Source organism: Poecilia reticulata, chromosome 21 (genome assembly GCF_904066995.2).
Source record: "Poecilia reticulata chromosome 21, P_reticulata-male-v2, whole genome shotgun sequence".
Classification (NCBI taxonomy): Eukaryota; Metazoa; Chordata; class Actinopteri; order Cyprinodontiformes; family Poeciliidae; genus Poecilia; species Poecilia reticulata.
This window is the reverse complement of record NC_088850.1, coordinates 21,921,468-21,948,325: the sequence shown is the minus strand read 5'-3', so window position 1 is coordinate 21,948,325 and position 26,858 is coordinate 21,921,468. Positions and strand designations below refer to the sequence as shown.

General features: G+C 41.1%; 1 protein-coding gene across 2 annotated transcripts in view; it reads left to right on the top strand.

The window, feature by feature from the left end:
- tnfrsf21 (tumor necrosis factor receptor superfamily, member 21) overlaps positions 1-26,210 on the top strand; it is a 40,159-nt gene extending 13,949 nt beyond the window's left edge. For both annotated transcript variants that reach the window (XM_008398608.3, XM_081602370.1), the window contains 4 exons: positions 1,295-1,873; positions 13,931-14,196; positions 21,921-22,191; positions 23,795-26,210. In XM_008398608.3, the coding sequence (XP_008396830.2) occupies positions 1,295-1,873; positions 13,931-14,196; positions 21,921-22,191; positions 23,795-24,024 (1,346 nt within the window). In that variant the 3' untranslated portion in view covers positions 24,025-26,210. The remainder of the gene's footprint in view (positions 1-1,294; positions 1,874-13,930; positions 14,197-21,920; positions 22,192-23,794) is intronic.
- The last annotated feature ends 648 nt before the right edge of the window (positions 26,211-26,858 follow it).

Sequence of the window (26,858 nt, the reverse complement as noted above, 5' to 3'; positions counted from 1 at the left end):
GTTTGCTGCTTTGAGGAGGCGATGAGCAAAACTGGTTTAAAATAGCAGAAAGATAGCAGTAGTTTAAATGACCACTATTGAAACCAAGCTATGTGCAACCATCTCTGAACATACAATATGTAGACCTTTTGAAGCAAGTTACAACTTGCACCGGCTAATATTAGGAACCAGGGGCAAAAAAAATATTCAGGCTCCCCAAAACTGGACAATAGGAGATTGGGAAATGTTCTTCTTTCTCAATTGCTGCTAAGGGTCGCTTTATACCAATCAAATGTCGCTTAAGCACAACACCCTACCTGAGTATTTTTATTAACCTTTAGAGTGACACCTTTCCCTGATTATCAAATATTTCTCCATAGCTGTGGTCTCAAACTCCAGTCCTCAAGGGCTGGTGTCCTGCAACCTCTAGATGTCTCTCTTCTTTTAAGTTTTATCTGTGGTTGGCAAAGTTACTTAAGGTGGATTTACTGCCACCTACTGGACTGGAGTGAAGATGTTCTACACACTAGAATTAAATGGCTGAACTGTGTCACTAGCATGAAGCCGAGCTCTACAGAGCTTTGCTAATGAGCTAATATTGGTACCAGCTGGGCTGAAAAGTTGAATGACACAACTCTTGGAGTTTGAGACCACTGCTCTACAGTCATGTCAGTTAATTGATATCCCCAAACTTCTCTTGCTTACTTGCAGAGAATTAGGCAATTGCTGAGTTACTAAACTTAATATCATCTGGCATGATCGAAGAGTGTCTCTCCATTTTGGCCAATTTCAATTATCATTTATTGTAACGGGTAAAACAAAATCTAATTAAATTCACTCATTTGGACATATGCTTAACCTAATCTATTAAAACATAAGATATCACTATGGAACCCTGATCCATGCGAGCAATCGATTATAACCAAGAGTGAGTTCTATCCAGCACCAGCACTCTTCCCCTATTGATCGTTTCATTTTTTTGGTTAGTTTTTATAAAATATGTTGCTAACCATTTCAACACCTCAGAAGTACTAGGCTCTTCCTAAGTAAATGCCGCACACAGATAAAGGAGAAAAGAAGCTACCACTGGTTACCATGCTAGTGTCCCAGATTGTTTTTGTGGATGAGGATTTCCTCCTGTAATACCTTCTGTTTTCATGATCAGGGTGAGCATATCTCAAATTGAGTGAATTTAATTCCCTATGTCTGTGTCTCTGTTGCTTCTTATCTCTTATGTACCAGCTCTGTGTTCCTTTTCCTCATCTTTTTTTTACCATATCTTTGTCTCCATCAAATCCATTGTCAAACATCACAGATCCCTTGAGCCAGTCAGCAGCCATTCAACTGAGGAAAGCTGCAGGCGGGGAAGACGGAGGAGCAGAGTTTATGCTTACCCATTCTGGCGTCCCCACCCCACCAAATCAGGAAGTGTCATGGACTCCCTTGTCGGTGGCTCGAAAGCAAGCCATGGATCTCAAGCAAGAATTGGGCGAGTCTGATGCTGATCCTGAGCCTGGGGCAAATAAACCAAGAATGGAGGATCCAGTAGGCCCAGAAGTAGTTAGGGTTGGAACAGGCATCAGTAACGTAGTTAACTCGGGGAATGCGGGTGAAGCCTCCAACTACTACAGGCCCAACCGCAGGGGGTCACCAAGGCCGACCATGCACGATCATTTTGACATCAACGAGCACCTGCCCTGGATGATAGTTCTGCTGCTCCTGCTGGTGCTGGTCGTGATCGTGGTGTGCAGCGTCAAGAGGAGCTCTCGGGTGCTGAAGAAGGGCCCAATGCAGGACCCAAGCAGCATCGTGGAGAAGGCAATTCACAAGAAGACATCTGGGACTCCAACACAGGCCAGAGAGAAGTGGATCTACTACTACTCCAATGGCCAAGGTAAGCTTGTGACTTTTTCTTTGAGTTTTAGCATTTAGCCTACTGCTTTAACTATGATGGGTTACTTTTTAGCCATGTGTAAATATTTATGTATATGTATGCCAAACACGGAACAGGTACAAGTAGTTCCCTTTCACATAGTTGGTGCTGATGATGGATAGGAACATGTCTAACAAGTATCAACCACTCCACTGTTGGGACGTTCACAGAATATCACCAATGATGCCTTAATCAGCTTCACAGTTTTAGCTTTCATGAATAAATATTGAATTCTTGTTGCACATTTGCGGTTCCACTCAAGGGTCATGACATGCGTCTGCTGATGTGGAACCATCTGTTGATGTGTTGAACGGCTGTTAGCTTCTAATCCAATCAATTGTACCCCTGAGCACATGTTGTACAGGGCGGTGGTTACACAAATGAGGACATGACCCTGTTGTACCACCCTTCTGTTGCTGTCCTCTCTCAACGTCTACACCAGTGTTTCTCAACCTTTTTCGGGCCAGCGCCCCCTTAGCCTTTATCCAGGTCTCAACAAACCCATGGCACTTCAACAATATTATTTTACCTTTAATCTGGAAATAGTGTCTGTTTATTCTTGCCATACAGTCCTCTGTATTAATTATTGCTCGAAAGGTCTTGCCATACCAGTTTATTCCTCTGTATTTACTTTAGTTTCTTAGTTTATTCTTGCATTTTGTTCTTCATTCATTTCCATTTAGTTTATTTTGATTAGTATTATCCTCTCCTAGTTTAATGCTATGTCCACTTTAGTTGCTTTCCTGTTGCTAGATTTATTTTATCATTTATTCACGCTCACCATCAGTAATTTTCACTCACCATCACATAATAGTCATGATGTGTTTCACACCATGTGTTGATTTTTTCACTATTCAGCATCGGATTCTCTGTTTTTATGCCATAATTCACATCTAGTTCGTCGCTCCGTTTTTTGTCCGCTTCTCCTGTTTCAGAGTTTTGCGCAATGTGCGCTTCTTTTTTTTTTTTTTTAAGCCCCTAAGGTGCATTGCGGACGGGAAGCGTATCGATGGGGAAAAGGCAGACTGACATAAACCTTTTAAAACAATGGAAACAATTTCTGCATTCTGGTTATTGAAATTTAAAAGTGCTGTGGTACCGTTGTTCTATCACCCCCGTTTCATACCGGACCACTTACAGCTCCGGTGTTAACGCTATAAAATGAACGCTCTCTATCGTGGTATCACCCATGGAGGGATTTCTTTATTTAAATGGGTTCATTTTTCAGGGATACACAGTGAGGGTATCGTTATTTTAGCTACCAGTAGCAGGAGAACGGAGCTGCGCCAAGAAGCTAACAGAAGCTAACAAACACTGAATAGAAGAAGAGCTGCCATGATACAGTTGCAGCCAAGCATGATTTAATGTTACAAAATACAGTTTTACCAAGTTGCTCAAAGTCTAAACTGGCATTGTTGTGCATTTAAGGTGTTACGTTTTCCTTCAACTAAACGCCCCCAAAAGGCATCCCAGCGCCCCCCTTTTGTAAAAATGTCCGCCAGCGCCCTCTGCCGACCTCTGAACGCCCCCTGGGGGGCGGTACCACCCACGTTGAGAACCGCTAGTCTACACTCAGGTTCACTTCCAGATCTTAGTTCTCAAATTTCACCTCAGCATGAACTTTCTTTTCTGCTTCCATCACCTTCATATCGGTCCTCTTACTTTTTTCTTTTATAAAGTCTTCCCAGTTCTACTGATTCTCATTTCCTATTTGGTCTCCTTCTCATAGCCTCCAATATTCTGTTGCCATTGCTCTATTTTTGTCTGGTTTTTCTGTTGCACACCATTCTTTCCTTCTTTCCTTTTCCAGTTACACTCACTGTTTCTCTTCTAAAATGTATTTACATCTGTTACATTCTATCAACAGGTGGGGAACATGCTTCCTCCACCGCCTAGGTCTCAGTTTCCCTCTTAGACAAAGAGAGGTGACCCAAAACTAAGGGGACACCTCTCGGTTAATACACTCAGGTTTCCCCTTTGAAAGTTAGTGTGTATGGATGCGTGCGTGTGTGTGTGTGTATTTGTTGATGAAGATGATGAGATGAAGCTGAGCCACCCGCCTCTCTCACACTGTGCTCCCTCAGTGACAGCCCACAGAGAACTGGAATAATCTGGTTTCAGCTGAACCAGGGTAGTTGTTTGGTTGGCAAGGCACATTATTGGGTCGATCGGGTCTCTTACGGAACAACAAAGAGATATATGGAGGGAAATCAATGATGACAGTACACCAAACAGTACGGTGGTGTGTGTCAGTGTGAGTGTTATTGATGTATGTCAATGATAATATGTTTCCTTGCTGTAGTTTTGCTTTGCAAGAAGATGTATGAAATTTGAAAAAAAAAAAAACAGAAAACAAACTAACAAACAAAAAAAACAACCAAACACAGTGATAATAGAACTTCGGTTCCGGTCTTGTGTCTGCTGTGCTGATTGTGTTCGATGGTTTAGAGTTGCTTCTACAGTGCACTGTTAAAATATATACACAAACCACAAATTTTACCGTCCTCACATTTTATGTGATGGACAAAGTAGTGCATATGTTCGAAGCAGAAGGAAAGTCACATACTCTTTAAAATTTGTTCAAATTAATTCAAAAACTCCCCATAATATGAACTCCAAGTTTTGTAAGGCATGTTCCACTTTGTATAGAAACTGCTGGTCCTCCAGAGTTACCATTGTTGCCTTGGTTGCTTCTCTGATTAATGCTTTCTTTTCCTGCTTTCCTCAGCTTGCTAGTCCAGCTCAGCCATTTCTGGGTAGAGCGGCAATATACTCTTTTATTTTCTTTTGGATCTTCTGTGATGTGTTCCTTGGTCTTCATTATGCTGACTGTCCTTTAGCTTTCTTCTCACACTGAGATTAAAGTCTACACATGCAGCCTTCTCTTCCTAACTAGGTGGCAGAATATTGGCTGCACTGACTTTATTTAGTTATTATGGCTTTGACACACTTGGCCAGGTCTTTATAAAAATGAATATCTCTGCGACATTGTTTAAAGAAATAAGATCATACACATGGGACCGGCTTCAGAAAAGTTTTCAGTTGCACGAATCCGCCCTGAGCATTGTTTTATACATGCTGAACCCATAGGGGGCAGCGTAGCACAAAGCTAAAACCTACACTAGCCAATCAGAGTGCTTCAAAACAACATCTTCCTGTTAGGAATTAAACACGGTGCCAGGAGGCTCATTTGTGTCGAAAGATATGCAGGTTTAACTACTTTTAAGTAGCATTTTAGCACGTGTTTTAGTAATAAAGTTACTAAAACACGGGAATTGGGAATCATGTCAAAGCAAGAAAGTGAATAAATACAGAATTTTCTCAAATGTAGATGTGGCTGGGTGTGGACACGGCAATAGAATAAAAGGAAGTTGACTAATGTCTGAATCACTTTTGAGATTTTTATTTTAAAAAACTATTTAATACACGTTTTCCATTTCACTTCTCAATCAAGCAACAATTTATGTTAGTCTACCTTTTTCCAATAGTGATAAAATATGTTGTGTAAAGTGGGAAAAAAAATCAGCAAAAATATCAACAAGTACTAAAACCCTTGCATAGTATCGATCATAATATTGAAAGTGTGACCCGATGAAATGTGTTTGTGTCTCAATGAAAGCTGAGTATTAGCAAAAGAAAAGCTTTGGAAGAATTGTTTTCCACCTCAACCTTTCTCTTTATTGCGCTCATGTGTGTTTTCCCGATGTGTGTTCTCTCATGATGAGTAATGCCTTACCCATATGCATGCACTTATGTGGAGCTATATGTATGCACATGCAACTCAAACAGCTAGTTTACGCTGCTATTTACTCTCTGGAACATAAAACGAAACTGCTTCTTAATCCTTCCAAGGTGCGTGGCTGGCTCCCCTTGAAGGTTGTAATCCACCTTTACTAGAGCAGTTAAAGCAGTCGGGCAATAAAGGCGAAAAGAAGGGGAAATGTTCAAGCATGGATCACACACATGCACCGCTTGGCATTCGCTCAGAGCCGGCCAGGAAATGGTGAAAAATGCTACTCCTCCACAGTAAGTCCAGGCAGGGCTTTCCGGGGCCCTGGGCCAGGTTTGTGTTGCTGTGATGAGGGTGGAGCCGTCACACAAAAGGAATCACAAAAATGTCTCATAAAGGTTACATTCAAGAAGTTTACAAGCCCTGAAACTTTTGAGCATTTTCCCTCAACTAAAATCTACTATTATATGTTAATTTCCTCTGTGTACCTTCCTTATTGTAGCTATATAGTAATAAAAAAGAACATTAATGTTGTCATTTGATTCTCCTCAGTTATATCTTGAGGCTCCATAGCAACTGGACAAGGGTAGCCATCTAATGCAGAATCTGTTTGGTTGATGGTTGATTAAAAAGGTTGTCGTATAAAGTTAGATTTTGAAATTATATTCCAAGTCACGTTTATAAATGTTTTTGCTCGATTAACTCGTTATCTGCTTTACTGAAGGGTTAGTGCTTATGGGTTTTTGATTTGAACAAAAATCACATTTTGCAACAAATTGATTATATTTGACAACTATCCTTGATTTCCAAACTTTTTTAGACATTGTGATGAACACTGCACAAATTATCTTTGGCGAATTTGATAACCTACTGAACTTGTAACAGCCCTGGCTATCTTGCTAACATGAATGAAAAAAAGTGATAAAAATAATAATTTGGGTGTGTTGGGTGTGAGTGGAAATTCTGAAAATGCAAAGCCAAATAAAGGCTGGTTTAAGTGGCCAATGGCAATTGTAGTGTAACTACAGATACTGATGATCATATAGTACGTGCTGTTGTTTGACGTTTGTGTCACTCTATGTTGTCACGGGAACCATGTAGTTTTCTAGCAACCACTACACTCAGGTGTAGTACAACAACCTCACCTGAGTGTGTTTCTGGAAAGTAGGATGTGTTTAAACACCAAATGGGAAACTGCTCAGTTCTGGTATAGCATTTTATCAAGTTCATAGGACTCCAAAGCTCATTGACCCATTCATACACATTCACACACCGATGGTGGTAAGCTTCTGTTTAGCCACAGCTGCCCGTGGACAGTTTGACAGAAGGGAGGCTCCCGTACAACCAGCATCACCGGATCCTCTAACCACCACCAGCAGGCGAGGCGGGTGAAGTGTCTTTCACCTGTTATTCCTTCTCATGCCCATTATAGTTTCGCCAGAACCCTGGGTGTGTAAACATTGGTCCCGAATTAACTATTCCTTCTGGGTCTTTGCTAGAGAACGTATTTCACATCGTACTTTATGAAAAACACCAGCGGTGTTCGAGGGAGCAGATTAATCCTGGAAGTAAAACTCAGCACAAAGGCACCGTCATACCCTTAGGAGAAGATCCGGTGGGTGTGGTCTTGAGCTGTGTTATTTACGGCATACAGTTCCAAAGAAAGATACGGAGGGAAACGTGAAGAAAAACAACATTGTACCTGCCCACCATTCTTCCTCGTTAAACATCCACACCTTTAATAATGCCAAGTTCCACATCCAAAGCCAGCGGGGAGCCATGTGTTTGACTACGCGGCTGTGTGCAGTATCAGGGTGGGCTGGGGTAGCCTGGGACTGATTGCGAAGAGCAGAATTTGAGGGGGTTGTTGCCTGGTTGGAGTTTCGCAGCGCCTGCTGTGCTACCACACAGCTGCACACACATTTCATCAATTTAGTTTTGTGTGTTCCTAAATTAACGGGAAAGGACTATGTCGTGAATAATTCAACTGAATGGTGTTTGTTAATATGCTGACGCACACACCGCCCTGCTTTAAGTCCTGCTGCAGACTAGTACGGGGTACGGAGCTGAGGCATCGTTTTGGGTCTGTTTATGTCAGTGTGGTTTTTGAAAAGTTAAAATGTACTTAAAAAAACACATTATTTCTGGATAAAAGTTTGTTAATACGTTTAAAAAGTAGTCGCAACTATACAAAAATGGTGATATAAGTAATTACTAAATACATAGATTGTTACATTAGTGATTTAGCTTGACATGGTTAGCATGAAGTAGAGACTTTGATTGGGCATGCAAATTTTAGCATGCCCAATCAAAGTTTCTACCTCATGCTAACCTCATGCTAAGCTAAAATGCTAATATTGTTAAAATTTTGCGAAACAAAAACTAGGCATGTTTCCACCTACTGGTTTAGACCAAATGCTATGCTACGCAAAGATCTAAACATCTGACATCTAAACATGTCAGATGTTTAGATTATGCGTGGCTGTAATAAACAGGAAGTAGGTTAGCATGGACTTAGCCTGGTCATTGCCTTCCATACGCAGTTCTGCTAAATTTTAATCTCACTTCACATCTGGTAGAATTCCAACTGGACCAGTCAAAGAACAGAAGGAGTTGAGAACGACGACGTTGATTTTCATCCCTGTTATAGAATTGTAGTCTACCTGTAGTTTAAGCAATGGCAGTGGAGGAAGTGGATGGCCATGATTCCTAATATAAAATGAATTCGTTCAGGTTGACTCTTCTCTCCTTGCGGTGGAGGACAGTTGTTTGCAGCATAGGCGATTTCCAGAAAGCTTCTTGTCATCAAACTGATGCAAACTGATGCATTACATACACCACGGGCAAAAGTTAGTGAGAGGCTAAAATAAAACCAGGCTAGCATGGAATGTGTTGCTATCAGGAAAGTTGTAACTGTTATGACGTGTCAACTAATATTGGTGTGGTTACTTGCTGTTCTGAGATGTAAAAAATACATTTTAATGCTCTCCCACAGCGGAAACAGCTGTTAGGTCATGTGAGGTAAACGTTGCTACATCAAAATGTATTTTCTCTTCCGGAAAAGCCAAAAGCCACCAAATGCCAGCGCAAAAAACTTTGTTGCAAAATTGAGAAGGTCTTTTCAAATTCTGTTGTTTCCATCAAGCTTTCCTAATGCGATACTTCAAAATGCTTCTAAACAACACTGATAGAAACACATTTAGTGACTCTCACACTGACATTTTTGCTGTTGCTGTTAGGTTTCTGTGTCCACTTTGCCCTTGACGACCTGTTTTTCTTCCAGACCTCCCGTGAGATTTGATGTATCTTCTATCACAATAATCTGAAACATCTTATCTGCTCATGCCACTGTGAAAGAAAACAACGGATGCTACTAACACAAGTCAAAAAATGTGTACCGCCAAGTAGGATGAATAGCATTTTTGCACATTTATGAGTCAAGCGTTGGTCTTGAGACCTATGTGTTATTCAGTGCAACAAATATGACGAGATCTGTCTCATTAAGCGCTTGTCATGCGAAAGTCATATTTGCTTCATCGACGCACTATTGGATCACTCAGGTTGTCTCATTTAGGCATCCATATGTCACTTTAAATGGCAGATTCTCCATACAGCAAACGCACAAACACATTATTCAGCACAAGCCTCAACTAAACTCAGTTTTCCTACTTACCAGACTAACACATCTGCTCTCTGACACACTGAATTTTCACGTGACTTATATAGGTCATTTAAATGAGTCCAGCTTGCTGTAGCTAGTGAAGTATGCGGAGCGGGGGGGATTTCTTTTTTGCCGCAGTGTGTGGAGGCCAGTGAGGCAGATATGACTCGACAGGCTCTCTGCCCAAAAGGCCGGCACGCAAGCTCCTCTGACCCGATGAAATATCAGCAGTATCATCTGGAGCAGAAGTAGTGGAGTGTGTGTTGCTGTGTGTGCTTTAGCTTGAAGCCATCTGGGACAGAGATACACTGCTTATTCAGGTCAAATAAAACGGATATGAATAATATTGTTGAATTCTTGTAAATCAACTCAAGAATAGTTTAGCCAGTTTGGGACCTAAATCTGTTTAGGTCCCAGTTTGAAAAACGTGTATTAATTTATTTTTATATTTGGAATGGTTGTGATTTCATTTGGTTTTAAGGTGATTCTTCTAAAATCTTTTTGAGCATTTTGGGATCAGATTAAGTGAACTTTGCTTACATCTGAGTTGTAAGAAATTATAGGTTAATGTGGGTCTTCAGTTTGGCAAGATATAACTGGCATATGATGTCTTAAGAATCAAGTCAAATCTACTCGAACTTTAGTTTGTTTGCCTAGAAAGTCCACTTTGTTTGGGGAGGTGTGATTGTCCAGTCGAACTATAATGCGGACCAAAAACGTAAACTCTGGTACAAACCTCGGTTTGGTTAAAGTAAACTCCGGCACGGGTCGAAAGCGCTTGTGAATGCCGAGTGGACCGGAGACCAAACCAAAAACAAGAAGCAGACTATAGCGCAAAGCATTCTGGGTAAATACAACCAAAACAAACTAGCTAGCCTAGCGCTATTGCAAGAAATAGCTCGTGATCTTTTACCAAAATCAAAAGAGAAATCCTACAACCACTAAAATCTGATGCCACTCCATTTTTGTTTACATTTTGTGAAGAACGAAGTTGCACTCTGTCTTCTTCAGAGGTTCTGAGGTCATTTTTTTCAGTAGTTTTTGGTGCAGCGCCGCCACAGGCCAGGAGGTGGAACAGCTTTTTAAAAAGTCTTTGGCTCATTTGACGCAGTGCAGTGTGAAAACGAACTGCAGCAGCCGAAATCAGTTCAGTTCTGGTCCCCAACCGAAGCGAGTCCAACGAGTATCAGGTGTAAAAACAGCCAGGAACAAACAACCTGTTGCCACCCATGGCCTTTTCTTGGAATATTTTTGTTTTGCCACATAAAAGACCATGACAGCTCAAACCTGGGTTAAATCTTAATGCTAAAGTTAGATTTGAGCTGAAGAAAAACAGTCTTGGATGTATATTTTGGTTGCCTCTCTAAACGTACATACCTCACATGTACATAAAGACTTCCCTCTTGATTTTTGCGTTAATTCATTTCTCTGTTCATACAGTTAGGGCGTACATGTGATTCCTCATAAATGTGTCACACCCTGAGTCACTACTACGAGCTTACAGCAGTCTAATCTCTCCTCTCTAGTCTGAGCGCCACATCCTGGATTTTTGCACTTAGCATGTTTGCTGCCGCAGACGGTAATCAGGGATCAACTTGATGCTCATCAAAACTGGAGGAACGCCATGCCGTGTTGAGCCTTTCTGGATGAAATGTGTATTCAATGAATACACAGCAATTCTTCTTCCTCGTAGGCGAGCAGCCACATCCAAACCCCGCACCAGGAAGTGCGATGCACCGTGGAGATGGGCTGTCTGGCCATCTAATGGTCAGTTCTGGGTTTGGTGGTTGCCAGAAACACCGTGTTTGTTTTCAGGGTATGCAAGTACGTTGGGTGTGTGTGTGTGGCTGCGTTTTGTCCAGCAACATATTAATTTCAGTTTAGACAATTTTATTCTCTGGTCGGATGATTTAGCGATGGCCCGTTCCTGTACCAGACCGCACACAGACAGAGGAGCTCAATTTTATGGCATGAGACACAGCATCTGTCTCATGCCATTCAGTCATGACATATTTACAGTTTTAACAGATATGTGAAAAATATGTTGTATCAAAGTGACATCCTGTAACTTTAAATGTCTTAACCTGTCTTAATCTTAACCTGAAAATATGTCTTTGTTTAATAAGGTTAACAGAATCCCCGTAAACATGGCTAATAACTAACCACCCAGATATCAAACTTAAATAAAACAAAGGGAGCTTCAGATAACCAAGAATTTGTGTTTCCAGGATGACAGGTTTTGAGGAAGTTCCAACCTGAGGAGATGGAGAAAGGGTTCAGGGTTTTTGGACTCGGACGGCTTTTATCTGACAGTATGTAGATAGCAAAAGAGAAGAAGGAGACAGGGAGGACACACAGCTAATGGACTCTGCTGAGAGCTGAACCTTAGATATCATTGCAGTGGAATGATAACCTCTGCATACGGTGGGGAAATGCTTGTACATGTCTAGTTTCTGCCACTTTCTGCATTGCTGGTTGGTTGAATAACAACAACGGAGCAAATACAACACTGTCCTTTCTGTCAAAGCCACGCATTTCAAAATGAGACATTCCTTACGTTAAATAAAGATAATCACACACGTAGCACGTGAACAGTTTGTTTTCGTCCACCCGCATACGACCTTTGACCTAATGTGCTCGCTGTAGACAGAGCACAATGAGCTCATGTTTCTGCCGTTAAAGGACCTTGGTTCCCGTAACGCCGCGTGTTGAGATCTCGAGGAAGAAAGAACACATTCTTGTGAAAAGCGCTTCGAATTGATAAACCTTGACTTGGTTCTGAGAATGTCAGGCTTTCATCCCGGTTACTATGTCACAAAATGTTCAGAAGTCCAGCTGAACAGTTCTCACAGTCTTTTTCTTTGCGACTGAAACAACAGTGTATCAAAGTATTGATCCTTTTTTTTTCTTGTAAAAGCAAGAAAAAGTGGTTTGACAGCTATCTGCTGAAGCTGCATCTTCTGTGGTGCAAAATGTTGCATTTTGCACTGGAGTGTGGATGACCTGCAGAAGAAATATCTCAGTTTTACCAGCAATCCACCAGGATACCCTAGTCCATGTTGCAATTCAAAATAAATAGCTGATGCCTGAAAACAAAAGCTGAGTTAGAGTTGGCGTTAAATGACTTCCTCAAAATGTTAGAGTGAATTGAATTGTTGTTGAGTAAGCGTTTCAAACTTGCAGATTGTGAGATTTATTTAACTAAAGTGCCAAGACAAGTTTATTTGTGTAGCACGTTTCAGCAACCAGGCAATTCAAAGTGCTCTTTACATGACAGCATGGTAGAGGCATAATAAAGAAAAGTAATGAAATGTTGGAATACAGACTAAAATTAATGATGTCTGAGTTATTACTAATCAAAGGCAACGCTTGATTTAAAGGAACTCTGTGTTTTCAGCATTTATGTCGTTTTCTGGAAGTTTGCTCCAGATTAGAGGAGCATAAAAACTTAATGGTTGTTCTCCATGTTTGGTTCTGATTCGGATTTGATAATTTATGTACCAGCAGAAGTATTTTAATGTCTGTTCTCTGAGCTCCAGGGAGCCGGTGGAAGGACTTTAGAACTGGGGCGATGAGCTGTTTTCCTAGTTTTAGTGAGAACACGAGCAGCAGCGTTCTGGATCAACTTAATTTGTAATTTACCCTTTTTATGCAGATCTGTGAAGACACAGCTGCAGTAATCAATGTGACTAAAGTGAAACACATTGATGAATCTCTTTAGCTCTCGCTGAGACATTAGTCCTTTGATCCTACAAAATGTTCTTCTGGTGATAGAAGGCCGACTTTGTGACTGTCTTTATGTGAGTCTGAAGGTTGAGGTCTGAGTTCATCACTAAGCCAAGATTTCATTCTGATCACTAGATCGGACTCCTGATTGCTCCCTTTTGCTCCAAAGACAATAACTTCAGTTTTGTTTCTGTTCATCTGGAGAAAGTTCTGGCACATCCACATATTTATTTGTTCTAAGCATCTATTCAGTGGTTCAAAGGGTTAATCGTCACCTGGTGACATTGAGATGCAAGGCTGTATATAATCTGCATGGTTATGATAACCTATTTTATTATATGCTATAATCTGAAATAGAGTGAACTTGTATATATCAAATAGAAGGGACCCCAGGATGGGACCTTGCTGTACTCCTTGTGTGATTTTTATCACATTTTATGAAAAGTTGGCAGACCAACCTTCAGATAATGTAAACATATAGTCTGACTTGCATGGAGTTACATAATTCACTCTGACCCCGGCGTGTCTGTCTTGTACCCTTGTCTAAACTTGTGAATTGTCTCCCAGCCCAAGCTGAGATGGAGTGATGTCACTTGGCTGGTTGTTCCAGGCTCCACAAAGCAGCCTCAGTCTCAACGAAGACATTACACAATTCTGTACCAGTTCACTGACCTTCAAAATGGTAGAGTGCCAGTTTAGATGTTTTCAATGGGCAGCTGGTTCTGAAACTCCTGTCACAAATCCACTTTCTGTCCTGTTCTATCTTTGTAGGTCATTTACAGAGAGCAGCCATGTATTTCTTGCACATTTAAGATCTAATAAATTGTCATTGTAGGAACTTTTACATCCATTAATGGGTCATTCTTTCAACATGTGTCCATTTATATGTGTTTCTGCTCAGGGGTGGACATCCTGAAGCTGGTGGCAGCCCAGGTGGGCAACCAGTGGGTGGACATCTATCAGTCTCTGGCCAATGCCACTGAACGTGAGGTGGCCGCCTTCTCAAATGGCTACTCCTCCGATCACGAGCGAGCGTACGCCGCGCTGCAGCACTGGACCATCCGAGACAGCGGGGCCAACCTGGCCAAGCTGATCAACGCCCTGCACCGGCTGCGCCGCATTGACGTGGTGGAGAAGATCCGCTGTGTCATGGAGGACAACCCGCAGGTATGATTCTGTCCACGTTCCACCTCCACCCCTGCTCGAAACGCTCCAAACCAGTTTGTTCTGGATGTCAGAAGAAAAAAAACAAAAAACAATATGTGTGACCTTTGCTCGCATCAGGTTTTTTCCATTAAGGGCTCTATCAACATCAGGCGCACATGTTCTGGTACACACTGTTCTCCACATGTCTGTTTTACTGAAATCTAATCTGGGAGGCAAGATTTCTCTGATTTTTCCCTCTGAAGCCGGTCCCGGAGGCTCAGCTGCATTCCCCACATTAAAGTACCACTTCACTTTCAGAAGATGATTTGATGTTTCAGCGCTAATTGCAGCCTGTGTTGCAGCATTCTCCAAAGTTTAGGGGAAAATATAAAGAGAGATAAGGGAGTCTTTAACATGAGTTTGGTTCCAGATTCTGTGTGCACATGTTCCGGTAGGACGTGACTTGTTGCATGCATACTTTAATAAAACTCGAGGAGTTTTGACCTTGCACTGCAATCCCTTATGGTCATTTTGGATCATTCATCACCGTTTACTTAGCTTCTCTCCTTTCCTTTCCTGTCCTTCTGCTCTTGTTTCAGCAATTTGTATTGAATCAGTGCTCTTGACCAAACTCTCCAAGGTCAGGGCTGCACATTAAGCACACCAGCCACAGTGTGCTGGTGTGCTTAATGTGTTTTTTTTGTGGTTTTTTTTATCTCTGCTTTATTATTATCCGATCACCTCAAGACAAAGAGTAATCCTGCAGAAGGCTCAGGTTATTAAAACTGCATAGAAAGGAACTGGCTGGCAAAAAGGCGATGAGGTGGTGTGGGTCTTAAACCAACATTGGGAAACTGTCAGCTTAATTCTGGTTTTACTTTTCTCACTGTGAACTTAACCAAGCCTGGTGCGCAGTGATATATCAGAAGAGAAGAGCTAAACAAACTTCTCTACTTCGTTAACATCAGATTCCATGCCAAGCAAGAAGATAATACGTTCCTGAAAACTAAGGATGCACCAAGAGGGAAGTGTGGGACAATATCAATATCCATGACCAAAATGGCTCTTTTGGGCGGTAACTGATATTTATTGATATTGTATATATTACATGCATTTCACTATGCTTTTGAAACTTAGAAAAAACAACCACCCCACTAACCTACCTCATCCTCTCCCCGTCCAGAAACAAACAGCAACAAGATGGAAATCAATAGTTTTATTCATCAGACCGAAACCCATATGTTAAAAAATGGCCCTTCATCTACCCCCGACCCTTTCACAAGAAATGAACAATGTTTGTGTTCCTTTTAAGGAAACGATGGTAGCACAAGCCGAGCAGGATCATAGAATATAAATAATTCAACAAATCAGATTTCATCTATATTGAAGCCTTGGTCCCTTTTGCATCTGAGGATCAGAGGATTTTGTTTAGGTGACCCAACTGTGGCATAAAAGTCCATGACTGATGCTAAAGTCATTTAGATTTGTTTCTTTGTAACGTTTTAAAAAAATGTTTCTCCTACTTATGCTAATCCAAGAAAAATAAAACGGTCGTAATTTATGGGCTGTTACCGAGATCATGACCGTTTGATGAACTGCATGTTAGTTCTTAATTCACAATGAATCAGTTGTGCTGCATTTTTGGGAAGCGTGTCAATGCGTCTTCTTACACAACGGAGATATCTGAGGCCGGGTTTTGCTTTGTCATTGTGTCAGTGGTTTTCCTGCTGCAAAAAAAAATAAATAAATGGAGCGTCAGCCTCCTGGTTGACGTTTCTATTTTTGTCCCTGCTTCACCGTGAGAGCTGAAGCCAGACAGAAGACGAATGTAATCGCTTCCCTCCTCTCATTTCTGTTTCTGCTCACAGAAAGCCTGGAGGCATTCTGAGAGAGTGGAGCAGAACGTCCAGGCTGTGTGTTCACAGCACTGCAGTGATGCTAAAATAGTTATGAGCAAGAATCTATGCTTCGGTGGAAAGCCTAAAAGCTTCTTTTTAAAAAAAATTTTTTTATTAACTTCGTCTGTCAACAGAAACATTGATGGACTGATGTCACAAAAATAGTTACACAGTTAAATATTACTATGAGGTGAGACTTTGGTGTTTTAACCTGTAGTAAGTTTGTGGTTAGCATCCATTAGTTAGCCTACAGTCCATTATTATGCTAGACCACCAACAAAATATCACAGTCATGGGTTTAAATGTTTGTATCTTTGTGAGGAAGCATTTCTTTTTTGTGGCTCTTGCACATAGTTTAAGTGATGAAAGAAAAAAATGGGTTTTCACATACAAATCCCCCGTTTTATAAGATCAAAGTTGACTAGTAAAGTGAGGCAAAGCCTTTGTGGATTATGTGTCTGAAAGAGATTGCGTTGCGCCTTTCGACTTCTACGGTGAATGACTGATTAAAGAAAAGCTCTTGTGAGAGTGCAGTAAATTAAAGCATCATGTTGAAGACCATGGCAAAGTTCACACAGAGCTGCAAAACAGAACGGAACGACCTCTTCTTTTATCACCATGTCCTTTATAAAGTAACTCGATTTAAAATTTGCCCTGATACTCAAAATCAGAAAGAAAATAAACATTTTTGCTGGAGTTCGTAGGTTAGATTATTGGGTCTAATTCATTATATTACACAAGTTACTGTCATTCTATTAAGGTGATTTGGTGGAACATTGAGTCCTGGCATGCATTAGAAGTATGCGAAGTTGACGCAGTGTTGTATATTGTCTATGTGTTCTGGCAATCAATGTGAGATTGTCAGTGTTCTGCTGCATCATGACCATGCTACCTTTCTGTGATTTTATAATCTGACACGATGAAGGATCAACTGACTAACTGGGCTCAAACTGTCTAATGGAACTCTAAAATGTTCTATTAGACAGATGTGGCACCATCAGGCATCTACAAATTGTACCCAGGGACGAACCGGGTTTGCGGAGGTCCACAGTTCTCTTCCAGTTATCGTTCCTGTGATTTATTCACACAATCAAGTCGTTTGTGAGCCATGGTTCTATAATCAGACACTTACAAAACCATGGCACCATCATCAATAGGGTTAAAAGAAAAATCATGTGTGTTCAGTACCATGTGGGAACTCGAAAATACCTCCCGTTGCACCTTTGAGCAATCTTTCACAGTCTACCACTAAAGGGCAAAAACATTCCAATCCAATTTTGCCTTTTAACCATGAAAAGACACAAAGGCAATTCGTGACATAGCTTATGGCTTAGTGTTTATGGCTTACTTCCCATTAGCAGCCTTTCAGTCCCTTCTCCAACAAGCCCCAGAGCAAAAGAGCACATGCTTTTCTTTCTAAAGAAAAAGACAACATTTTCGAAGAAGTCCCTCTTGAACCTTTTTAAATGCAATTGGGGGCTGTCGCCATCACATGTCTGTGATTGTGTTTGTCCCGCTGGGGTGTGTAAGTGAGCATCCAAACCCAAGCTGAAGGGGGAAATTCTTCATGAGATCACAGTTAAAACTTCAGATTAAAGACATTTAAACCGACTCTACAGGAAACATACTGAAGAGGGCAATCTGTCAAAGAACAAGATCTACAGTACAACAAACAGCAAATATGCAAAGGGTGTTAATGATCAACATGAAGTGGGGAGTTGGAATGAGTACATGAGACATGAGATATGGCCTGCACTGTGTGAAATGATGCAAACCCTTTGGAAAACGTGTTCACCTCCTCACCTGTGGTGGCGCTGCATCAAGAACCACTGAAATAAACGGGACAAAAAACTCTAAAGAAGCACATACTGAGAGCAACTTTCTTCTTCATGAAATGCGAACAAAAATAGAGTGTCATCAGATTTTAGCAGTTGATTTCTCTCTTGTCTAGAAGACAAAAGATCACTAGCCGTTTCTCCCACTGGTGCTAGACACACAGGGTTGTTTTACCCAGAATGCCCTGCGATGTAGTCTGTTTTGGGGAAGTTTCTAGTCCACTTGGTATTCGTGTGCACGTCAACCAAACCAAGACCAAGGCTTGTAGGTGGACCAGGGTTTTTGTTTTCGTTTTTTGGTCCGCATCAGAGTTTAGTTACACATTCACACCTCCCCAAATTAATTGGAAGTTTGATTAAAGTGGACTAAAGAAGGCTGTGGTGAATTCACCCTCAGAGTTGAGAAGCTGAACGTACAGATGGAACAACACAGAGGGAGCCCAGTTCCACTTGAGTCTGCAAAAAAAACATTTTTTTGGAGTGACAAGTTAATCTTTTGATCTGATAAAGTGAATCTCTCCCCGCTACCCTTCATTCTGCTGCAGTCGGCCACTTCTGCCAAATGAGCCTGGCTGGCACAGTCCCTCAGAGTGTGCACATCTAAACAGCCTGTGTGCTGGGGAGTTGTGTGTGTCTTGTCCCCAGCAGGCCCTCGCGTTGCGCTGAAAACAACGGTCAGCAACTCAGTCTGGTGGTTTTCTCGCCCACACGCACAGGAACACACAAGCCTCTGAGCTTTCTGGAGCCGCCGTTCTCGTTCCTCTCCGTGACCCCGTATCTGCTTCGTCGTCCTCTGCAGTTCAATATGTACTGTGTGTGAATAGCGGTGCATGGAAACGGAACTCCCATTGGTTTACAAGAGGCTCTCAGATGGAATACATAGATATTTGCGAAAGACTCTTCCTGGGTGGCCCGTCATGCTTCACTGGGGACAAAGCTTCTGTTGTTTGCCACTGTGGTCTGACGTTATGCGTAAACTGTAATCTGCTACTTCATCTAGTTGATTAAAGTAGATTTACTCAGTCATGAAAAGCATTTTGATGGAAAACGAAGCACCAAAACGCATACTGCGAGCAAAATGTGGTTAAACACCAAAGTATGATTTATATGTTGAAGCCTTCAAAGTAAGCCCTTTCTTCTTTGATAACAGCTCTGCACACAGTCATCAGTGCTTGAAGCAGCTTTATTACTCCGTCAGCTTGAGGACTTGTGGGTTCCTTTGTGGGAACGCCGTGTACTCTTTGACTGATTTTCCCTTAGTGGTCGAACTCATCTTTTCTGGGGTTAGACCAGATAATTGCAGAGGTAGGCAGATCTGATACCATCTGTCTTTTCTCTTCCTTCTGGCTCAACAACCTCCTTTGGACCTATATGTGAATTCTGGCTCTTCATTTATTTCAAAAACACTTTAGTGCGTCTCTAGAAATAGATTGTCTATTTAGTTGGTTCTGTTAAGTTTGTACGTTATCTCCATCCAGTTGCAATGCAAATTTTAAGCGAAGTAGGCATATTTCCTTCTGTTGGTTTTGAGTGAATCGTCCAGGCATGATTTTGTGAGATGTTGACACATGGTTGTAATGAACAAGATGTAGAGATTGCAAAACAACATGGACCAATAATTTTGTAAAAATTGTGTTTTTTGGATTCTTGGACTCATGAACTGTCCACGTCTTCCATCCCTGCTACCTGAAAATTCAGCTGCTAGCATGTGACCATTATACAGCAACAGTCTTCAGTCAGAGGCTACTTCGGGTCAGGAGCAAGACTTCCTGGCCACAGCATCACCGTCTATAACGACGATGATTGAAGATACTTGATACGAGTTACGGCAACATTTGCATTTTCTTCATAATAAATATAGTATTTTTGAATTGAATTTAATTGAATTGAATCGAAATATCAAAGAACTTTGGAATTCACCAATTTTCAGACATTTTTTTCTGATGCCTGCTTCATTTTAGAGCCAGTCTGTCCTTTTTAATCCTTAAAAAGTGCTTGTGGCCAAAAGGCAAGAAGTGGGGTAAACCCTGGACAGGCTGTCAGCTCATCACAGGACAACACAGGATCACGCATTACAAACCGCTATGCAGGCTCACTAGCACATGAGGATCATACAGAATGATCATTAAAGGAACATGCTGCTTTTGGTCTGTAGGCAGAAGCTGGAGTACCCTGAGAAATGGTTTTTTTTGTATTTTCCTTTGTCATCTCTCAGGATTTTGTACTAAGGTGAAAAAAAGAAAATGACTCTAGAGGGTTTTTATCTACACTGATTTGAATACCTTAGGACTGACCTACTTTACTCTAAACAGCCATGGTGTCATTCAGCACAACTTAACCAAATAAGCAGTTGGCCAAACTGTGAAACAGAAACCAAAAATATTTGCTAACCAGCAGCTACAAGAGAAACAGATCTGTGTCACAGAAGTATTAGCTTAGCAAATTCTAGCATGACTTCCTGTCCCCTGGAGATGCTGTTTATGGTTCCCTGTGGATCTCTCTGTTTTCCTACAGCTGCTTTCAGAAAAACATTACTTCCAATTGTATTCATTCAGGGTATCGCTGTCCGGACTCTGCATATAGATGTAAATATGCCTTAGCTAGCTAAACAAAGCATGTGTGTTCTGTCAGAATACTGCAAACCAGATGTTAGGGAACAAAGGAGGAAAGCTGCCATTATGTTTCTGTTTCATGTTGTGAGCAAACATTTCTAACAGATTGGATTCAACAACTGAAGAAAAAAAACCCTGTTATGTCCTGGGTCCTATCCGTTATCTCGGGGATAAAATGACCTCTACTGGTATATCCTTTCAGCCCAAGTGGGACTTTGCAGTGAAAAACAAGAAGCTCTCTCATGAGCTCATCCCCAAACCAGTCCCTACTGGTTCAAACCACAGGTTCATTACCACACCAAAGACAGAGACACGAGGGAGCGAGGGGAGTGGGGGAGAGAGATAGGATAGGGGAAAGAGAGGGAGAACAGGGAGGATGGGAAGACAGGAAAAACCAAACAAAGAGACAAAAGCGCGAAAGTAGGAAGAACAGAAGAACGAGGAAGAATTACAGATAAAGAACCATAAAATTGCTCAAATTTAGTTGGGGGATACTAATGTTGTTACATATTTAACATGTGATTTCTTAGGCAACCTCAAAACACAAACCTTTATTTTATGACTGATGACATCTGCCAGCAGGAAGTTATTTTAAGTGGTCTTCTTTTAATCTGAAGTCATATCTCCATCTTCAACCGTCTCAAACAAGAATGAGAACCTAAACACATGGAAATAGGAAGTGTGCAAAAATACGTTAAATTTAATCATGTGAAGATTTTACCATATTTTTCAAAAACAAGTTATATTTATTCACAGAAACACACATGCAAAACTGATATACATCCCATTTTAAACTATTATCCCTAAGCATCATATGGCTTTAAGTATATATACCACTAAGGCCTGTTGCTTCATATTGTACACATAGTCATCTACTGCCATCTAGTGGTCAGAGTTTAGGCTAATTTTGGAACATGTTAGCTACCTAAAACATGTGTACTGAATTAACAAATTAACTTAATTTATAATCTGCTTGGTAGCTAAACATAAGATATCTGTCACTGTCTATAAATGAAGAGATGGGGTATATTAGGAATTAAATGGTTTGTTTACGAGATAGAACATAAGAATGAGAAGGGGGTTGAAATCTTTGCAAAACATGAACTGAGTTGAACTTCCTGCCTCTTAATGGCTGATGGAGTTCACCCCAACTCTCTTCACCTTGAAATTGTAGATAGAATAAAAAAGGAGAGAAAAACGGGGTAGATTGATTATGCAAAGTTGCCAGGAGCCAAAGGCTCTTTGGAATCATTTCTTTAACTTTTCAAATGAATGATTTCAACCCTTTTTAAAACATGACCTGAAATTAATGTCTCTTTATATCATCATTACTACTACTATTTAGACCCATTGAGGATTGGTTGATAGTTAAAATCCTCCTCTCTACTCTCTCCATTCAGTTTGACATCAACCAGCTGACGACCACTGTGAATGTAAGCCAAAGCCTCAGCCCCATCCACAAGCTGCTGGAGTCACCCAGCAGCATGGCCAGCAGTGGTGGAAGCAACAGCAGCGGCAACATGTACCGAGCCGGCGGCATCGGACCCGTCCAATCGCCCATGGACCGAACTAAAGGTTTCTTCGCCGACGAATCAGAACCGCTCCTCCGCTGCGACTCCACGTCGAGCAAAGACTCCGCCCTCAGCAGGAATGGCTCCTTCATTACCAAAGGTGAGAGGTGAAGTTCAGTCAGCACATAGTGAACTTCGAACTGTTGTTTGACTTGTCGCGTATGCCTTCAACCAAAGGTGGAGATCCCAACAAGATGAAGTGTTTGCTTACTTTACTTGCTCAAATAGTTTGAAAATGTCAGCATGAACTTTCTTATTGACATAATAATTGGTATTCATTTGAAAATGATCTAAAAAACTCAGCTCTGTAAATAAGCAAAAAGCTGTTGACATTCAAAGACTCCTTAACATCTCCAGGAGGATTTGTAATTCTTATGTAATCGATGGAAGTAGACAAAGAATAATGAAGAAGAAAGTGTCACTTTATGAGTCTGTCTGCCTGTGACTCGTGTTTTAGTCGTTACCTACTGCTTGTATCCAGATAATAGAACAGATCTTCTGTGTTCCCTGTAGAGTCACTCCTGTGAGTCAGTCTGACACAGAAACTGTGTCACCGGGTAACTTTGTTGTAAACGCTGCAAGCATCAGTGAGTAGGTTACACACTGCTCTGAACATGTGTGTAACCTACTCAGGTAATGTGATACACTGTACAATTCACATTTTAGACATAATGTAAAGTTACAGTGGTGGACTGGTGTCATGGTAGGAAGCACAGATTCTTCATTACAACGGAGCTTTCGGAGTTCAGTTGTTTCAGATTCTTTAAGTACTTAACAAATGATTCAGACTCTCATTAATGTTGGCTCATTGTTATTGTAATGTTACGACTGTTGAAAGAAATGTGGGAAAACATGACTTCCAGTTATAAGTAGATATTTGGGTGCCCCCATGTGGTCTGTTCTCGCTATTGCAATCTGTATATTCATGAGAAACCTAATCTGATTGTGCATGTTGTCAACACTATTTTAAATTTGTTTCCACAATTGATGAGAAATTGTTTAAGTTTTTTATTAGATTAAATCATACCAATTACTATAAGAGCTAAAGAACAAGAGCAGAAAGTTGCTTTACGGACTCTGGTGTGAAAGATAATTCCATCAATGTCCAAAATTACACTTCTAAACTGAACAAAACCATCTCAGCATTTTGATTAAAGTTCAAATTGAACCAGTTGTTATTCATTGTCAGTGAAGACTTTTAAGTAAAAACAATAATAATAGTGTCTCTCCACTGGAGGGAAGCAAAACCTAAGTTTACACCTTGGGGACGTTTCATCTTCTTAATTTGCTAACAGAAAAAAACACACAGAGTTTTAACAGGATTTTTGTAAGATTCACCAACTCAACTTTATTTCTTATAAAGAACATTATGAATGTAATGTAAGATTTATACCTCCAAAGAAAGGTACCGACTTCGTCCAGCCAACTGACGATAAATAAGCATTCAGCTTGTTAGCTAGCAAGACAATGTCAGCGGTGACTTACATAAAGCAATGAAGGTTTAAAACTTTTTAAGGTTGTCTTTAATGTTATTCAAGATAATAGTCATTATTGAATGAACATGCTGCTGGAAATAGAAATGTTTCACTACCTAATTTCAGAATGACAGGTTTGGGTAGTTCTCAGGTGAAGTATAATTGCAAAAGCTGTTGCACTCAATACAAGAATAATATAATTTAATCTTTTTCTTGTGACCCCTGCAGAGAAGAAAGACACGGTTCTCCGGCAGGTTCGCCTGGACCCATGCGACCTTCAGCCGATCTTCGACGACATGCTGCACATCCTGAACCCTGAGGAGCTGCACGTCCTCGAGGAGATCCCCACCGCTGAGGACAAGCTGGACCGGATGTTTGAGATCGCCGGAGTGAAGAGCCAGGAGGCCAGCCAGACGCTGCTGGACTCCGTCTACAGCCACCTGCCCGACCTGTTATAGTGGAGAGGGTAGGGGGAGAGGGAAAAATAAATAATGAAAAAAAAAGAGAAGAAAAAAAAAGCACACAGATGTTCAAAGGCAAAGGGATGGGGTGTAGTTGAGACTTAGTTTGAGTTGATTTTTTCAAACTGGTGGAGTTGGACTCATGAAGCCACTAGTGTAACACGGCTCCAGCAGGTTATTTACCTTTGGTCTGCTCCCTCTGATGAGTCCGGTCAATTCTGACCACTCCTTCGTTCCTTCTGTATAAACCCCCCCCTCTGTCGCATCACAGGACCACCGGTGATGCTAACCGTGAGGCTCCAAGGCCTTCTGGGTTTTAAAGAGTTGAGTCCAAACGGCGTGAATTATGTACAGACTCCACTCAACTAGCACTTTATTTATCTGAAACGGCCAACGCCTTCTTGTTTAAAGGACAATACCGGTGTTTTTTCTTGTTTGTGCCAATCATTTAGGCTCTTCTTGCCTTTACTAATATTTCAGTGTAAAAGTCATATTTATTATTAACACAACAGGCAATGGTATATAAGCTATAACTCTAAACAACACTGGTATTATTCTTTGATTAAGGTTCTTGTAAATCAAACGGATTGGGCTGATTTCTGAGTCGTGTGCCTAAACCTGTTCCCTTCCACAGATCCTCGCTTTGTTTCCTTCCTGCTGCCTGATCCTGAGGGGGGATGGGTGGTTTTTGGTAGCTTGTGACCACCAGCAGGTAGTAGCATCATTTCAACAGTCTGACACCAAGTGCATCGATTAAAATGACTCGAGACTGAAGGACTGCAGTGCCTCATAAAGCACCTCAGGCTTTTCCACATTCGGTCATATTGCTACCACAAACCCTATGTTCTTTCAATGGGATTTTATATTAAAGGCCAAACTCAAAGTAGGGTATTGCTATGAGGTGAATGGAAGAATATACAAATCAAAATTTGAAAAGCATAGTTTGCTGTTCTGTTGAATTTTCTGACCCGGCCACGTGTGGGCAGATTTTTTTTACCTCCTCCGGCAGTCTTAACAGATGGGATCATTTGGACCACACATGTGTTTTACGAGGTTTTCTTGGTGTGGTTTCTGGAATTGACGGTCTGATGGCACAACAGCCCACCTCCCTACGCTTCATCGCTGTCTGACCGTCACATTTACCACACTCCTCAAAGTCCAGACCTACATCCAGTCGAACATCTCCAGCTCCACTTCAAATTATATTTTGAGACACACTCTCCTTCCAACAGGCAGAACCTTTTCAGTTTTTAGATGTGAAAAGTAACCGCAAAAGCAAAGAACGACCATAAAATCCCAGAAAAATGCATCACAGGTTCTGGTTGTAAGGTGACAAATTGCTACAAAGCTCAGAGGATATCAATACTTAAACATTATTTTAGTTCACCTGCCAGTAGAAGAAATGCCCCCCCCCCCCAGTGCAGCGCTGAGAAAGCGTTCCTGATCCATTTTTCATTTCAGAGCTTCCTGGCAGCATCAAGGGAAATAACTCAGTCCAATTTTCTAGATGTTTTATGTTCTTGATATTCCAATGTAATACTCATGCACTAATGGTAATTTCTGTATGTGCTTTTGTTTTGTTTTGTTTTCCATACTCACTTTGATTTACTATTATTAGTTATTGTAGCATGTGGGTTTCTCTGTCCTGGGCATTCGTATGTTTTTGACCCCCTCCATCCCTGGCTGGGCTGTAACATATGCATACTCTGTACTCTACTTGAAGTCTGTTACTTGAGCTCACCAATGAACAGAGTGCAGTCTACCGATTCCTTTCACCTTAAACAGTTTGCAAAAGCATCTTGAACCTCATAAACCCCCTCCGTCTTCAACGCATCACGGAACAAGGAGGCGACGTTCTGCCAGAACCTCTGTGGTGTGGACTCTCGCCTTTTGGCCTGGCAGTAGAGAACTAGGACATGATGGAAGGAGAACGGCTGCTTCAGGTACTGCAGCTTGGATGGATGTGTCTGAAGACGGCGCTGCTGTGGACTGCAGACAGGATGAAGGCGGGGAGGAAGTGTGAAGTGGCTCTACACTGCGCTGTGGGGTAGAAGTGACCTGTGGGGTACAAGTGGAGTGGACGTGTCTGAGGAGATGATTTAATCAAATTCACAACTCAAATGTAACCAGTATGTTTACTCTTCAGATTAACTAAATAAAGCTGATTTTTTTTTTCTTTTTCAGATTTTTGTGCAGAATTTTTTCATTTACATTCCTGGGAGTACGGTATACTTCTGTTTGTCTTGTAATGTGTGTTGGGGTTATTTAAACTAACTCATCTGAACAGAATTTAGCACAAATACGAACAATAGTACAGAATAACTAACCTTAGTCGTTTCAGCATTTGGTCGGCTGCTAAATGAGAATTTCATTCTGCCAGCTGGGAATCTGACTGCAGGTGCAGCTGCTCAGAACCAAGTTACAGAAAAGAGAAACGGCTTAAAACATTTGAGCCTTTTAGATTTTAAATGAGAGTTGGAAGGACAGAGAAAAGTTTGTGAAAATTAAAAGGAATCAAAATAATACCAACAGGACTGAATTAAACCAGGCAAAGCCAATAAATCCTGTTCCACTATAGTTTCTTTTATAAGTTCAGGTAGATTTTTCTTTCATGCATATGTGCCAAGATATAGAAAACGTTTTACTTGTTGGTTATCATTTACAGCCATACAATTATGTATACAAGCCTACAGTTATTAAAGAGGCATTATTATACAGTATTATGCAGATTAGAGTTTCACTGAGAAGTAGCTCATATAATGAGGTTCCAGGTGTTTGCTAATTGCTGCTGGCTAGTCTGAAGGAGCTGAATTGGGGGGTTTTGGGGGAGG